Consider the following 17805-nt stretch of genomic DNA (forward strand, 5'->3'; position numbering starts at 1 on the left):
AATATCGAGGTTGAACATTTGCTTTCGTTCCGTGACTTTTTGACATCACTATCAAACACTAATGCGTTGAATTATTAATACAATAACAAGGAAATACCACTTTCTTTACACTACAGTATAAATACTAAATTGCTTTTATGATTTTAATGAATATTTTAGAAGCAAACTGTGAATTACGATAAATCGACTGGAAACATCTTATTATACTTTCATAAGGTAAAAATGTAGGTAGTTTAAAGACTATTTGTATGTGAAGTTTAATGTTTTGTATAATTAGGCACAGATAAAGAGATAAAAGTTGTGGACCGTAAATAAAATTAATATTATCTGTACCAATAATCGATCCGCTTGATAACAACTATCTAGGTAAAAGTACCGCTAGCTTTGTTTATTCAGTCCAATTTTGATTTGAGAAAATACAAAGATTTTTTAGAAATTTGGTAAGGATGCTTTTAAATAAATGAATAAATAGAGTTTCATTTTACTGATAGAACTTTATAGGAGTTGTTTAAATTTGTACAAATTTGAATATATCCATAAATCCGGAAAAATCCCAAGATTTTAACAATTAATATAATATTGAACAAGAATTACTTTGAAAAAAAAAAACCACTTTCTAGAACTATGTTCTAATAAATTACTGTAAGGTTATATCGGGAATTTCCAGTTTCAATAATATCATCTGAGAGGATATTTAAATTATATAGGTACAGACGCGGTCGTGGCGCCATAACGGAGTGTTTTATTTTATACGATGTTTTCGAGTACGATATCACATTAAATATTTATATTATTTAAATAAATAATTTAAATAATTTTAACTCGATTGACTTGCTAAAAATAACGAAAAGTAGACACAAGTATAGGTTCAGTTAAGTTTTATGTATCTAATATACTGTTAAACAAGAAAATCTGATTCTGTTTTTAATGTCTCCATAATAATTAAATAAAGAAAAAGTTGAAGTTAAAGTATGTTAAGTCATAGCTAATCGAATATATCTACTTCAAATATTTGAATTCACAAAAAAGTTAGTTTAATTATAATAGTGTCGTCTAGACTGTAAATAAAAGAAGAAACACACAGAACTATTACCTAGTTTATGCACTTTAGTTAATTAAATTTTTATTTAACACTAAAAATGTTGATGTATGGCATGCATTCAAAATTCAAACAGTCCTTTATGAATACAAAAAACTTCAAGGGGGTTTATTTCGCGTGTCAGCATTGACTTCAACGCTAAGTACCTCCCTACTCATTTGAGGCAACCAACGTGACTAAATATTTAACGAAATGTAAAGTCGAAAACTACATTTACACAATAGTTACTGTAATATGGCAGCATATCGTGAGGTGTAATGTTTGTAACTTGAAACGTATATAAAATGGAGGAATTCTGGAATTATATATATTTACTAAGAAAATAGTATATTTTTACTGTTTCGTTCTGTTTTTATCATCAGCTTCACGCCGTATCCCGCACACAGCAGGGTAGGTAGAGGGAACCTAGTGTTAAGACAGTCCGTCCTCCACTTTCTGCCGAATTCAGGAGGCATTACGTGTTGAGTAGCGGAATTCAACACCGTGCTTTTCCGTCGTGTACATAGACCCTTTACAAATATTGATATTTAAAGACTCGTGTCATATTATTGACAAGTGAATTATTTTTAGAATTCACTATGAACTAAAGAAAACCTTTGCCCACATGATTTTCAACAAAAAAATTACATGAATAAGAGATTTAAGCATTTAACTGTCGTTTTAAAACTGTACCTCTATGTGGCGAGATCAGGTCACTTATTCAATATGTATGGACGGAGACCGGAGTGGACCTCAACATAGAATATTCAAGTACCCATTATCAGTTACATTAGATGCAGGAATGGTATATTTTAAGCATTTTGGAGTTGGAGTTCACAAGTTTTGCCGTGTTCTAATACTGGGAGAAAAACTGTATACAAATTTGTTTTGCAACGTTGAGGCTTAGCGTTTTACGTAAGTAACATTTTCATAATTTTTTTCATAATTTCAATTCTATAGTATTTTTATTTCAGTATGCATTTTTAGTATTTTAAGATTATATTTCGTCTAACTTGATGTAACGCCAATATGAAATAATTTATTTATTCGTAGAAAACCAAGTCAAGTCAGTTCACAATGTCTCGAAAATTAGGCGGCAATTGGGAAACGCCATACTAGGTTCTCTGTGGGAAAGGCATACTACCAATATTTATATTTATATTTTTCATAATAAATCTATTAATGATTGCGTGAAATTCTTAAGTTAAATATCGAACGTAATATTAATCAATATATCTACATTTCTTTTATTTGTCATTGTAATTTTAATGTTTAATCATAAATTTAATAATTACCGTGGTATTGACACAGATAAAGTATATTATATGTATTATATACTTATATATTTACTTATGTTTTAAATTAGCACAGATATGATAATTTAAAAATATTTCCAAAAAATACGGTATCGATAGATATACAGTATTATGAGTATTCTTCACTCTGACTCACTGCATACCTCCTGATGACGATATATAGACGTATACATACATTAAACAGTATTTAAACTGTTTATATATCTTATTTTGTATTTTGTTGCCTGAATTGGGTCTAAAACAAATTGAAAATGGACAACCAGCTTAAATATTAATTCATCTTTAAGTACAAATATACATAAATAATTATATTTTAAAAATTATGATAATAAAATTATACTCATGATAAAAAATATTTTATATACAAACAACACTTGCATGCGCGTAGGTTTAATGTAAATGACTTAAAACCGGTAGTGTTCACAATGTAAATACAATACCGGATATATACACATACATACATATGTACGTATGCCATATATGGTGTTTGATAAGTATACTTTTAAACAATGTAAAATGTAAAAAATTCGAACGGACGAACGATTTTTTTAGGCATTAATCAATTAACTCATAACTTTTTACTGATAACTATTTTTGTATAAATATATATATACGTTATACTGCTTTATAAAAAATATAACTGCAAGTAAATATAACTAATGCAGCTGGAACGTGTTTAACTGTGCTCAATGATTGTAGGTTAAAATTCCACAAGGGAAAATGTTTACATTCACAAATATCTTGCTTCCTACAATAAAATCGTAACGGATCAGTATCAGTACATAAAAAATATATATCAAAAAAGATTATTAATATTTAATAACACAATAGAACTAAAAACAATGATTTTATTTTTTTATCTGTTTGTCTGTGCGTTTGGTTACACTGACCTCAGGATCATTTTTCACTATTGTATTATGGGAAGTGTCTTAACATTTACAAACAAAAAACTAATACTATTTTTATTGTTAAATTATATTATTTTAAAATGGTATTAGTTTTTTTGTTTTACAATTTGTTATAAAAAACTGTTTTATCGAATTAGCTGTATAGATATTGTTTTAAAAAATACATTATTATGAGAAAACGAAAGTAAGACGACGACGGGTCGCAAGTTACGAAGAAAGTTCAAATCGTTTAACGGTACCGTCAATAACAGTGTTTAAAATATCCTTAAAATTACAGCATTTTCCAAGTCGAACAGTTACGCCCTACGTAAATAATAATATTCCGAGTAACCGATAAGCGAGTCTTTACTCACGTTACGCACGTCACAGGAAAGACCCACGGATCTAGAGTAGTGAAAGTAAGTAACACACCGAGATATCAATAAACTAGTAAGTTATGCAAATTGAGACGCTTTTACTTCACTGTTAAAGGAGATTTGTCTACTTTTAGAATATTTTTCCAGATAGGAGTAATAATATTCTACATTATAACACATATGCCATAAGCACTTAACAGATTTTTAATTGACTTATGGGGATAATAGTATGTGGGCGTTAATAAATAGACACATGGTTATGTAAACAATTATGATCGATCACGCGGACATGTGCCTTATTCCATTGTAATAAAGTATAAAAAGGTACTTTTGAATTTTATTTATTTAGTCTTGTCCTATAATGCTTAATTACATCACTATGATGATGTTGATGTATATGGCAAGTTATCACTAAATCCTGCTATTTACAATATAGTTAATTTTTAATTTAATTATAAATATTAATATTGCAGCTTCATCCTGTATTCTATAAATATTTGGGTAGGCAGAGAGTTTATCTATAACTGTCAAATTATACTTGTTTTCGCCCTAATTCGAGACAGCCTGTTGAGTGGTGGAACTCATTTTCTCTTACCAAAGTGGTATAATAAAAGTAATTATTTTCTATGCATAGGGATCAAACCTATAACCATGACATTAACATATGGATACAATTTCACTGAGCAACAATGGCCTCATTATATAGTGCTAATTAATATTAAGTGACATTCATGCCTGCCTTTGCTTTTAAAGTAATACATGTAATAATAACACCTTTAATGGACATTTTAATGAAGTTTTCTAAGATATAATGCTAAAATAAGAAGTATTCAAATTTGTGTGTGCCTTTCTTGTTTTGATTTAATCAAGGTCCTATTTGCCCAACTAGTTTGCAACATATTGTTAATGAATGTTTGTAATAAAGTAAAAACTAAAGGAAATCTAAATGGTATTTACTCATTAAATATAAATATAAGTAAGTAATTTATAAATACTGAGTAGATAAAAAAAATATCTATATGCACTGTAACTTTTAGCATGGTCCTAAATGCTATAGTTTTATTTTTACAATAAGATGTCTAACATTTTGTTAATGACAAAAATTATTAGTTATTATTTTTTTTTAGTTTTAACCCATTTCTTTTTTTATCATGTTAGGCAGGAGGCATCTAGTGTTAAGACACTCCATTCTACTCCTTTGCCTAATTTTTGAGACATCGTGTGCTGAGGGGGACAGAACTCAGTGCAGTATTCATGTCATGCATTGTACTTATCATATTATCAGAGAGAAGAAATGAAAACAATCCAGTTCCCCAAAAGAGAATCAAACCTGTCACTGTGCCATGATGGCCTTATTTATTTTATTTTCATAATATTTATAACTACTTACTTTTTGTAGACTCTACAGAAAGAGTTATTAATCCTTTTGTCAGATAGGTGTCTTCTACGGTCCTCGAACAAGTCTTTGATGGCTGTCACTCCGAGCACAAATAACACTGGTAGCATCGCCACTTCCTTACCAAATGCATTAATGGCCGGCACCCAGTTTAATAACACTATAAATATAAAGTACACATTTGCAATCCTATGGAATTGTTCAAAAAGATTCTTAGGTATAAAAGAGAGCAATGTATATTTAGTAGTCCTGATTTTGTTATTGCATCTCTGCCCATTCGGGTGATCTTTAGGAGGAGTCTTATCAGGAACAAGATGATTGGGGATGACTATTAAATGCCTGTTATCAACAGCTGGTTGCTGACGACGCATCAGCCAAAACACCGCCCGACGCCATGGAGCCACTACTGATGCCCGACGTAACGTGTAAATGGAGTCCGACCGCGATGCCTGACGAGAATGATGCCCTCGTACTGACGATAAACGAGGTTGCGCACTCGCCGGAGCAACTTCTCGATGTCCAGGAGGGAGAATAAAATCCGTACGACTACCGGTTCGACTGTGACCTGGACCAGAAGCTGCTCGTTGTCCTTCGCCAATCTGACCGTGGGACAGAGCACGCTGATGCCCTCGCATAGCCGATTTGAGGGGCTGTCGAGCATTTGCAGGGTTCCCAGCCAACATCGGCACCCCTCCATGACTTATGGACCTCGAATGTCCTTTCACTTTCGGAAAAAGATATGTTTGTTCTGGTGCTCCTGGCAAATTCGGTATCGCCGAAGGAGTCTCTCCACTTCCTTCTGTTGACATTTTTATTCATCTGAAGGTCGTTCAGCTCACTTTTTCCTCTCATTTAAAATCTCGTTGTTTAGTGCGTCGGACCGTGTATTTTATTGCTCTCAATTCATCTAAAGAGAATGTGTCGAAAAGTTGAAGCATATGGTCTGAAATCATCTGATCACTATTTCACACATCACCATAGTTCATATTTTAGGAATATATTCATAGAAGCTAAATGATTTAAAAAGTTTCAAAACTAAAAACATTTTTCGATAAGTAGATTTAAAGATAAAATACAGTAATATTTAACCGCCACGAAAGATACAGTCGCACGTGAAGTGGGCAGAAGACAAACTCAAAAACAAGCAAAGTTGACCGACCGACTGACTTTGACAGATTGACAACATCACAAAATACAAATTGGTACCATAGACAAAGGAAAATCTTAGATTTTTTTATTTAATTTAGTTTCTATACAACGTGACATTGGCGAAATGAATTGTGCTCAACTGGCACGCTCGAAACGCCATATATCAAGAATTCAATTCAATTCAATTTAATTTCTCATATAAAGTAATTGTTAAACATACGACTTTAACTAACGTAAAATAATATACATTGACATAAAAAAATGTATAATATAAACGTTGTATGCTAATATAGTTTAAAAACTTACTCAAAAATTTTTCAAATTTTTTTTTAGATGCCTATTTGGAAACGATAAAAATAAAATTATAATATTAGCTATGGTTAGTGTTCGTTCAGTGTCTAATGTTGGTATTGATATAAACTCGTCGACGTCATCCCCGGCAGACATATTCGTGTAGTTTTCTGATACTTCCGACATTTTGACATTTCTTCCCCGGTTAATATTATATTAGTAATCTTATAAGAATCTAGCTGCAATAATTTATCATCAACATGGATGAAGAGTACGATGCGATCGTTTTAGGCACCGGTCTAAAAGAATGTATTCTAAGTGGAATGCTTTCTGTGTCTGGAAAAAAGGTTCTGCACATTGATCGTAACAAGTATTACGGTGGTGAATCAGCATCAATTACCCCGTTAGAAGAATTGTTCGCAAAGTTCAATGCACCAGCACCTGATGAAACTTACGGCCGTGGCCGCGACTGGAATGTGGATTTAATTCCTAAATTTTTAATGGCGAATGGACTTCTTGTTAAGCTGTTAATCCATACGGGCGTCACCCGGTACCTTGAGTTTAAATCTGTTGAGGGCAGCTATGTGTATAAGGGTGGTAAGATTTCGAAAGTACCAGTGGATCAAAAGGAAGCTTTAGCATCTGACCTGATGGGTATGTTTGAAAAGAGGCGTTTCCGTAATTTCTTGATATATGTTCAAGATTTTCAAGAAGAAGATGCCAAGACTTGGAAAGATTTTGATCCTAGTCAAGCAAATATGCAATCACTATATGATAAATTTGGCTTAGATAAGAACACCCAAGACTTCACAGGCCATGCCTTGGCTCTTTACTTGGATGACAACTATCTCCAACAACCAGCTATTCAGACCATTCGTCGTATTAAGCTGTATTCTGATTCTCTAGCTCGGTATGGTAAGTCTCCCTATCTCTATCCTATGTATGGCCTAGGAGAATTGCCTCAAGGATTTGCTAGGCTCTCAGCTATATATGGAGGAACTTACATGTTAGACAAGCCAATTGATGAAATTGTTCTTGGTGAAGGAGGAAAAGTGGTTGGAGTGCGTTCTGGCAATGAAGTGGCCAAGTGCAAGCAAGTCTACTGTGACCCTAGCTACGTCCCTGACAGTGTACGTAAGAAGGGTCAAGTGATCAGATGCATCTGCTTGTTAGATCATCCTATAACTAACACTAAGGATGCTTTGTCTACTCAGATTATCATTCCACAAAAGCAGGTTGGAAGAAATTCTGATATTTATGTATCTCTGGTGTCTTACACTCATCAGGTTGCTGCCAAAGGCTGGTTCATTGCCATGGTCTCTACAACTGTGGAAACTAATGATCCTGAGTCTGAGATTAAGCCTGGTGTGGACCTCTTGGGACCCATAAGGCAAAAATTTGTGTCTGTATCTGATTACTATGAGCCCACTGATGATGGCAGCCAAAGTCAAATATTTATTTCTGAGTCATATGATGCAACCACACACTTTGAAACTACTTGTTTAGATGTTCTTAAGATCTATAAGAGAGGTACTGGTGAAGACTTTGATTTCTCCAAAGTTAAATTGGAATTGGGCGAAGAGGAGCAGTAAATATTGTCAGATAATGTATATTGCTTGTTAATTTTAATATTTGTTTATATACTGGCTAAATAAATGTTCAATTAGGGATATTGGGAAAATTTTATGAGCTTTGATGTGTTGCAGTAGAGTTGAATATCTCTTATTCTTTACTTGTAGCATTTTATTTTTATTAAACATTAACTAAAAAAATATACAGATTGTTATTTATAAGATTTATTCATCATTTAAGGATGCTTTTATATATAATTTGAAATTAAGGCATGTAATGATCTGCACAAGAGAAGGATAGTTTGTGCATTTTAAATGCATTCCAAAATCTGGTTCTACATCTGTGTATCCATATCATTTAAATAATGTCAATGTATGAATGCTCACTATACACATAAATGTTCTGTGTAAGATCATAAATAAAGTTACTGATACAACAGAAGTGTTCACTTTATTTCCAAATACCTTTAACTGCTTACAATTTAAAAATAATTTACATGGAACTAAAAGTAAAAGAAGCAAGTAATTAATAGCATGTCATACATACAATTTGGGAAAATAATTTAATCAACTTTTAACATATTTTAAACAATAAAGATGATCATCTCGACATCCAATAAATACATAATTTTTATATATAGCAGGCGAAGAAAATGTCTCATTTGGGAGCTGATATTCAGAGATTATGGAACCATTTTCACTGTTAAGTATACATAATTTTCCATTATTAGATGCTGCTAATATATATTTGTCATTTAATCCACAAGGTGTTGAGTAAATTGGAGAAATGAATTCAGTTTTCCAATTGAGATTTGGCTGAAAATTCTTTATGTTGACACAATATACTTTGTTATCATGACATCCAAAAACCATCCGCCATTTAAATTTATCTATTTCTTTAATGTAAAACGAAGAGAATATATTTCCGTTTGCGCCTTGATACTTCCAGATCTGAAAAAAAGTGTACAAAAAACGTCATTAGTTTGGTGAATAATAGCAAAAAAATAGACTAACAAAAACTGCATAAATCACCTTGATGCCTTTTTCGACTGTCCGACAATGTATTTCGCCATTTACTTCCGCGAATACAACGTATTTATCGTTGTCGTATAGAACAGGGCTTGAGAATACGGGGCTGCTGACTGAGCCGCGCCATATTACTGTTTCGGACTCCATGTGTACGCTTGCGCACGTTCCCGATAAGGTTCCCAGTAGGATAACTTCATTCTTAGCTGTAACTAAGTTAGCAGATATCGCCTGGTCGGCTACACGTATTGTATGCTTGACTTCTCCTGTCTGTAAAATTAATTTCTTAATAGCAATAATATATTTCAAATTATTGAGATCAGTCGTGGCGCAGGAGCACCAACGTGTGATTGTAAAAACCAGATGTGGGTTCGATCCCCACTCGAGAAAATGAAATACTTAATATTTTAATTTCTTCGTTCTGGTGACGAGGCTCTAGAATTCGGTGGAAAATGGGGAACGGAGTGTCTTAACACTAGGTTTCCGGTGACTACCCTGCTGTGTACGGGATACAGCGTGAAGCTGATAATTCAAATTAAATATTTTGCAGTTTCATGCTCAAAGTATTACAATAATAAAATCATTTTTATCATTAAAAATAATACCGTCTGTGAACGATAACAGTAGTTCATACGGCTATAGCAAATAATATTTTTTTATTTACATTGTTATAAAGATAATTTTCCTTAAAACTTATTACAGACAAAAAAAAATTATTGCCTTTTAGCGACTCAACTGCAGCTTCGCCCGCTTAAAGTTATTGTTTTATTATTAACCAAATTACACAAAATCTTTAAAAAATTATAGTTTATGCTATTACTGCAAAGTTTAATCTAAATTTGTTCATTAGTTTTTGCGTGAAAATGGAACAAACATCCATCCTTACAAACTTATAATATCAGTAGCAAATAGGATTTACCGAAGCATCAATACAGCGTATGAAACCGTCGTACGACGCTATATATATTCGTCCTTTACAAAAAACTCCTTTACTTTTGATCATAGAACCGATATTTATTTTCCATATTTGTTCACAATTTTCTAATGTAAAGCATACAATGGTTCCGTCGTAAGTTCCGACGGCTCCATAGGGAATGGATAAATCGTCATTGTAACAAAGTACTGGGGCTTCGATACGAGATTTCACTTGTAAAGTACCTTGCGTTATGCCACTGATTGCGTCAATACAAACTATTTTCCCCGAATGGCTGCCCACAGTCACGTAGATGTTGCTGAAATGAAGAAAACCGAATATTTTGTTAATTTCAAGGTTATGGTTTTTAGGATTCCGTATCTAAAAAGAAAATAAAAGCAAATCTTTATAGGATTGTTGACAGACAGACAGACAAAATAATCCTATAACAGATCGGTTTTTTCTTTTAAGGTACCGAAACCAAAAAAATGAAGATTGATAATTTTATTTATACCATAGTAAAAAAAAAACAATAAAAGCTTATATTCGCAGTTCATTTTTCAGTTTAACAGAGCCTCAGTGGAAACACGTTAGTTGAGGTTTTTTGAGTCCCATTCATTCTGTGGATTCTATTTATTCATCACTGTTAAGAAGACATACACAATGTCTCAAGAATTGGGCAGAAAGTTAGGACATTGATGTCAGTAGACATGTTTCCTCTGCCTACCCTGCTTTATGCAATACAATGTGAATTGAAACTTACAGGCCATTTTGAAACAGTGTAGGTGATGCATCAACACATTTACCAGTATCATAACTCCATACATTGATCAACTCTATAGAACCTGATACGGGATTTTCCATTACTTTCTTAACTGATTGATTTGTTGATAAACTTTCAGAGATAGACATAGGTCTCTTCAATCTTTTCTTTGACTTTTTATCTTCCAGTCTTAATTGCTTTATAGCTATTGACAATATTTCACTTATTTTGTTACCCTGGGTGAGCAAATACGGCAAAATAAATTTTCCAAATTGAGGTGAAATTGTAGATATTTTATTGCATAAAGCTACTGCCTGAAATGATGTACCGCCAATAGAAAAAAAATCTGAATCTTTTATTTCCTCATAAATAAGTTGTCTGTTTAGCAATATTTTTAATTCTTTTAACAACAAATCTTTTAAAGAGTCCAAAGTATGTGTAAAATGTGAATTTTCAAACATTTGTGACAGGATCTGTTTTGAGGTCTTTCCATGTGAATTTGTTGGTAAATTATCCACTCTAATTATTTTATCAGGCCAATGCTTATCGTCTAGTTTACACTTTAAAAAGTCAGATAATTCTTGACTGTTAAGATTTTCAGAAGAATAATAAACTACTAATATGTTTGGTTTCGGCAACCAAATACATGAGCATGTTTTTACTCTTGGACATTGCATTATTGTATTTTCTATTCCTTGTAAATTAACTTTGTGTCCAAATCTTTTTATAACATCATCTGTACGGCCTCTATAGTAAATTGTACCATTTCTTAGTTCTCCTAAGTCACCTGTGTCAATATATTTTAAGTTCTGTTCATCTGAATGATTAACTCTATTGAGTATTGTGCATTTTCTTGTCTTACTTGCTGTAATGAACATTAGGTATTAAATTGAATAATAGGCATTTATTATATTTAGATAAGAAAAATATACATTTTCAAAAATTTACAATATAATATAAATAAGTGGAAAAAGTGATATTACTGTAAGTTTCATTGTATTTTGCAAATTAGAAAATTAGCAAAACAAACACAAAATCATAAAATATAATTTAAATACATTTAAAACATTGTGGCATAGTGGCAATATCTCACTGTAATGTCATGGTTGTGGGTTCAATCCTACTAAGGGGAATAAAATATTTTTAACAAGTAAGCATAGAGTTCTATCACTTAATATCTCTTGAATTTGAGCAGGGAGCTAAGAATGGAGTGTCCAACTATTAGAGCCTCCCTGCCTTCCACATGGTGTGTCGGTTATATATAATTTATATAAATGATTATACTAATAATATAATAATAAAAGAAAAATTCACCTAAAATAATTTTGCTGTTGTTACTTTTATGACATGGCTTAAGAATAATTTCTGTTTCAGATAAACAATCACCAAGAGGTACTTCTCTATCATTTAATATTCGATTCAAATCCAACTCAGCAACAGAAGCCCAACAGGACATTTCAGTGACACCATATAGTGTAAATATTCTAGTTTTATTATTAATATGTTTTGATTCTTTTAATATTTTTATACCATTCAGAGGCTCACCACCAAGCGCTAATATTTTCAATGAGGAGTTTCCACTTAAAATTTTATTTTTAATATGTGAATTTGAATATTGGAAGAATTTTGATGGTGTTGTTTGCCAAAATGTTATTGAGTTTTCATTTTTCTCAGGAAAAAGAGCATCAACTTTTTCTGGTGCAATCAGTAAAGATGCACCATTCATACAAGCTAGGAGAATTTCTATCATCGATGGATCAAATGTTAAAGGAGTGGAAAAATATATTATATCAGTTGGTGTAATTCCAAATATTTTAGTCAAATCTTCTATATTTGGTTGCATACACTGTACTGGTACTTTAATATGTTTTGGCTCTCCAGTGCTACCAGATGTCATTGCTATATAAGAATGATCAGGCACATAATTGTTATGACTGTCATTTGTATTTAAGGCATACAAATCAATTATTAAATTGAAAATTGTCACAGATTTATCTGGTTTTTTATAAAAATATTCTAATGAAGTATTGCTTTCTGACTCTCTGATTGCAATTAGCGCAGTGAATTTGACGTCATTAGCAATTTTTTGTATATCTTGAGTTGGGTCTAGAAACATGAATGTTGGGCTACATTTATGTACTCTGAAAATTAAGAAAACATCATGTCAGTAACAAAGTTTAATTACAGTTTATACTTGTATATAGTATCTTTACTTACGCAGCAATAACACAAGGAATTAAGATATTCCGGTTAGAAACCAATCCTATTATACCTTTTTTACATGTTAGCTGTTGTAAATTTTGTGATATGTATTCACACACACCGTATAGCTCAGAATAAGAGTAATTTTTGTACGTTCCATCATTGTAATATCTAACAGCAATTTTGGAAGAATATTTTGCACAGGTTTGAACGAAAATATCGTAATAGCCATGTTTTAGTTTCATTTCATTCTTTTTTATAATAAAAACCAAATATTATTAATGGAAATCTTATAATATATTTTTGAATTTAGGCATATTATTAAAATGGCACTACACAATGTTGTTATATATTATTTTAAATTTCGTATGGTAAATATAAATAATAAATGCAATGTTTGGGGCCTGTCATACATAAATATTTTGATTATGACAGCTGACAGTTTTTGAATGACATTTGTATCAAGAAAAAAACAATATCTGTGTAGGTTTGAGTATAATAAACAAATAATTTTAGATACTGTTATCCACAAATATATGAAAAAAAAGTATGTTTATGCGTTTGTTATCTCTTTTCCTTTTTATTTATTTTCCCAGCCCGGTTTGCATTGCCATCTATCGGAGAATTTCCAAAAAATGTGTAGCACGTATTTTTTAACGTCAAAAAATAAAATTAAGGCATTTATGAATAACATTTTTTATTTCTTTTTTACTGTACTACTTCCTCCGTGTCTTCTCCGTACAACGTGACATTAGCGTAGTGATATGTGTTCAACTGGCACTTTCTGGACGCCATAATCAAAGAACCATACCATACCAACCATATTTAGATTTTATTAGATAAACAGAACATTGGAGATTGTCATGGCACAGTAGCACAAGTGTGTGATTCTATGATATTCACTCGGGGAAATTAATGATTACTTATTAATATTTTTATTTCTTCGGTCTGGTAACAAGGCAAAAGCGCTGCGTTGAGTTCCGCTACTTAACACACTATGTTTCGAAAATTTGTAGGAAAATGGGGAATAACGAGTCTATTTTCCCTCTACCGACCCTACTATATGCGGGATACAACGTGAAGCTGTTTGTGAAGCTTATTAAAATATACTTAAAGAAAAAGATAAATAAAAAGTATATTCGCGTGATAAATTTGTGTGTTTAAGCTAGACTTGTGAACTAAGCAGATCATAGTCACAATGAGAAAAAATTGCGAGGAAGAATGTTCACTCGCATTATATCTACAAACGTGTGTTACAGATATAGATACCATTCTTATGTTAAGTCATAGAAAAAGTTCGTCAAGTGTATAAGTAATTAATATTTTATTAACAGTTTTCTTTATTATAATTATCGCAAGTGATTCAATTTTAATTTCCGTTTTTTAAAAAAAAATGGAGCAATAAAAAATTGCATTCATGTGTAAGTTTAAAATACAATGTAATAAAAGCCTACGACCACCAACGCATTTAATGATGTACAAATTCAGAAAGGCTAGCCAAAAGATTTATCACTTGGTTTGTAAGAATCTTCACTTCCCGCATAGCTGAACTCCTCCTTGTTACCAGAGCGAGGAAATGTAGATATAAAATATTTCATACCCCTGAGTGGAATTCGAACCCATAACCGTCGCGTTTACAGTCATACGCTTGTGCTCCCGTGCCACGATGCCCTCAGCGACGGGCTCTATACAAGTTTATGTTTAGTTTCAGACTAAAAAAAGTTACAAGGCATTGAAAACTCCTTTTAGCTGTTATCTTATTTAACTCTGACCTAATTCCGACACTACCATAAGGTAGGTAGACAAAATTTTCGAAACCTTCGGTGTTTCTATTAGCTTAACAGTCGTTAGATTAAAAAAACAGAAACTTGATTATTTTGAACAGAAATTTGATTATTTTTATCTATGTGTGTTATTTAACATCTCAAACGAATAATAAAAAGATTATATAAATCTATATATATAAAAGGACTTGTCCTCACTGACTGAGGTAAGACGTACGCACAGCGGTAACCGCTGATGGTAGAAACGTGAAATTTGGACAGATATTTACTTTCGTAATCTGGACATCCACTAAGAAGGGATTTTGAAAAATTTTAACCCTAAAGGGGTGAAATAGGGGTTCAAAGTTTGTATGGAAAAAAAATTAAATCGGGACCGATTTTAATAAAATTTGAAATTTAGATTTTTAAAAGTATTTAATTGAACACGTATTTCGTCGTTTTCTAGAATTCTCCCCCTAAGGGTGCAAATAAGGGGTTGAAAGTTTGTATGGAAAAATTCTTAAATCGCCACCAATTTTTATAAAATTTGATATTTAGACTCTTAAAAATATTTTATTGAACATGTGTTTCATGGTTTTCTAGAATTCACCGCCGAAGGGTGCAAATAAGGGGTTGAAAGTTTGTATGGAAAAATCTTTAAACCACCACCGATTTTTATAAAATTTGAAATTTCGACTCTTAAAAATATTTCATTGAACACATGTTTCATGGGTTATTAGAATTCCCCCTAAATACGCAAGCGAAGCTGCGCGCGTCCGCTAGTGTAAAATAAGCTTCGACTTTTGAGCGGAACTGAAACAGATATTTAAAATTAAATAGGATAAATTTATAAGACAACTGGTCCATTTGAAGTCAATTAACGAAAAAAAAAATGAATAGTCAATTTGAAGATGAAATCACATATATATATTGCGTGGATTCTAACTCAGACATTTTTATAGCACTTTGGTTTGCTTTACTTCGCCAAGTCTGTCACTGCATCATGAAAATTAACTTGTATAACAGAAAAATATGTTTCAAATGGAAGTTTCAGTTTAATATCTCTTGAAACAATGAAATAAAATGAGATTTACAATTATTTATATAGTTTTTGAAATCATCATCAAGATCTATCTAACTAAAAGATAGGGTCTACGTTAAAAAGGTCTCTACATGTTACCGGCTACGCACAGCGCACGTGTTTTTCCAGCAAAAGACTTGAAACAGAAACTGAGAAACTTTTTTATTTTTTAAATATCAAAATTATATCATATCATAATAAAAGTAAAACCGATAATTTCCTTTCATCATCATCATCATCATCATTGATATTCAGCAACACTTATTTATGATTGGAATTTCAAGTCAATTTTATAATTCAGAAAAGAGTAACTAGCCAAAATATTAGAGCAGACGAATCACGTGACTCTGAAGTCTGTCATAGAGCAGAGTTCGCCAAGTTTCAGTAAGAGTACAGATTCAGTAGGAGTATGCGCAGGCCTCTGCGGCGGTGCTGACCTAAAACGTATTCGGCAAGTGAACGGGACCAATCAATTAGGGGCGGTCAGCGATCCGTGCGCTCCGTGGAAACTCGGGAAAGCGTCTGCGGGGCGCGGTACGGGGTCGGGGGAGCAGGGCGCGCGCGCGGGGCGGGGCGGCGGGGGGTGGAGGCAGGGGTGCGCGCATCGATCGCGCGGGGCGGCCGGCTCGCACTTCACTGTTCAGTCCGCCGGGGCGGCCGGCGAGAGCGCGCGTGTGATGCGCTGTCGCTGATATGGCCGGCGCTCGGGCGCTCGTGGCCGCCTGCTGCTGCTGGTGGTGGCTGACCAACGCAGCCGGTGAGTACGACCACACGAACATATCTTTATAACGCTATCTGTGGTTATAGGAACAGCTGATCGCGACGTAGTGTGACACGCGTTTCCCCTCTCATGCATTATAATCCCCCTTGGGGTGTGCCGATCAGCTGATTTACAGATTTGCATTTTCCCTTTGATTTCACATGTTTCAAGAATAAAATAGCGCTGTGTGCCTTATCCGCAATCACCCTCTTGAGGTTAGATATCGGGGTTTAAACTCTACCTAAAACGCACTTATAGTTTTTCAAACTTTTTTCTATTACATTTTTGATTATTTTAACGATAATTTTTTTACAGACATCTTCATTTATAATATTTTTTGTTTTATATTAAAAAATATCGGAAATTAAATATTTTAATTTTCTAAATTTCGTTTTTCGGAAAGGAAATAATGAAAATACATTTAACTATGTACAAGATCAAAAAATATTTTCTAATATATTACCTATTTCATTTAGTGATTACATAAGTGAGGTTACGTCAAGTTCAAAAAGAGGATTTTTACTATTCACAAATTAGATAATTGAATTGAATTGAATAAATGAAAATCTCTAAATTACGAAATATTCCTGTACATTCTTCTCTAAAATAGCTATTCTATCATAACTAGAATATATATGAGAATATATTATGAGAACTAATATGGGATATGATAGAATGGTAGAGGGTTGTCTCTAAGCGGCATGGTCACGCGTCCTTGCGACGTCCAAACAAGTTACATCACGGCGAAAACATACATACATACTATTACATACATTTGTATAAGTGTAAATATTGATTATCATCACGCCACCACGAGCTATCGTGTGCGAGCGCATCCTTGCACCTGCCGCTGCCGAAACATAAAAAATCCTACCACTCTAACTATTCCCATATAGAAATTGCTTTTTAGTTTTATTTAAATCTAAATGTAAATAATTATTTTATCTTAACTTTATAGTTAATTCTATTGTAGTAGTGACTCAACGAAAGAATTTTTTTAATAATTTTATTAGACGTCATATTAAAATATTATCTGAATACTCATATAAAATTAATTATGATTATATAGATTTAATTGATACATTTATATTTCATGTGGGCGTAATGTTCTTATAGGCTTAAACAACTATTTATATGTAAAAATAAACTTTTATACGATAGGATCTGTTTCTAGTTAATATCTATTTATCGTGTATTCTACTAGCTATATTAAAACTTTGTTAATTTCTTAT

General features: G+C 32.5%; 4 protein-coding genes across 8 annotated transcripts in view; 2 read left to right on the forward strand and 2 right to left on the reverse strand.

Moving 5' to 3' along the window:
- LOC146529819 (phospholipid-transporting ATPase VD) overlaps positions 1-6216 on the reverse strand; it is a 44767-nt gene extending 38551 nt beyond the window's left edge. For all 3 annotated transcript variants that reach the window (XM_085200600.1, XM_085200601.1, XM_085200599.1), the window contains exon 1: positions 5049-6216. In XM_085200600.1, the coding sequence (XP_085056726.1) occupies positions 5049-5863 (815 nt within the window). In that variant the 5' untranslated portion in view covers positions 5864-6216. The remainder of the gene's footprint in view (positions 1-5048) is intronic.
- Positions 6217-6602: 386 nt separating this feature from the next.
- Positions 6603-8507, forward strand: Gdi (GDP dissociation inhibitor). The gene has a single exon (XM_085200605.1). It carries the CDS (start codon positions 6755-6757, stop codon positions 8084-8086), a length of 1332 nt encoding a protein of 443 aa, XP_085056731.1. The 5' UTR covers positions 6603-6754; the 3' UTR covers positions 8087-8507.
- Positions 6680-13396, reverse strand: Aasdh (Aminoadipate-semialdehyde dehydrogenase). Its single transcript, XM_085200602.1, has 6 exons — positions 12985-13396; positions 12082-12908; positions 10768-11632; positions 10011-10323; positions 9098-9361; positions 6680-9016 (listed from the first exon to the last, which is right to left on the reverse strand). Exons 1-6 carry the CDS (start codon positions 13212-13214, stop codon positions 8633-8635), a joined length of 2883 nt encoding a protein of 960 aa, XP_085056728.1. The 5' UTR covers positions 13215-13396; the 3' UTR covers positions 6680-8632.
- A 3038-nt stretch (positions 13397-16434) lies between these two features.
- LOC146529823 (protein kinase C-binding protein NELL1-like) overlaps positions 16435-17805 on the forward strand; it is a 41793-nt gene continuing 40422 nt past the window's right edge. For all 3 annotated transcript variants that reach the window (XM_085200260.1, XM_085200261.1, XM_085200262.1), the window contains exon 1: positions 16435-16570. In XM_085200260.1, the coding sequence (XP_085056386.1) occupies positions 16507-16570 (64 nt within the window). In that variant the 5' untranslated portion in view covers positions 16435-16506. The remainder of the gene's footprint in view (positions 16571-17805) is intronic.

The sequence above is a fragment of the Heliconius melpomene genome, chromosome 17 (genome assembly GCF_056956725.1).
Source record: "Heliconius melpomene rosina isolate 202511_hmr_F chromosome 17, ASM5695672v1, whole genome shotgun sequence".
NCBI lineage: Eukaryota > Metazoa > Arthropoda > Insecta > Lepidoptera > Nymphalidae > Heliconius > Heliconius melpomene.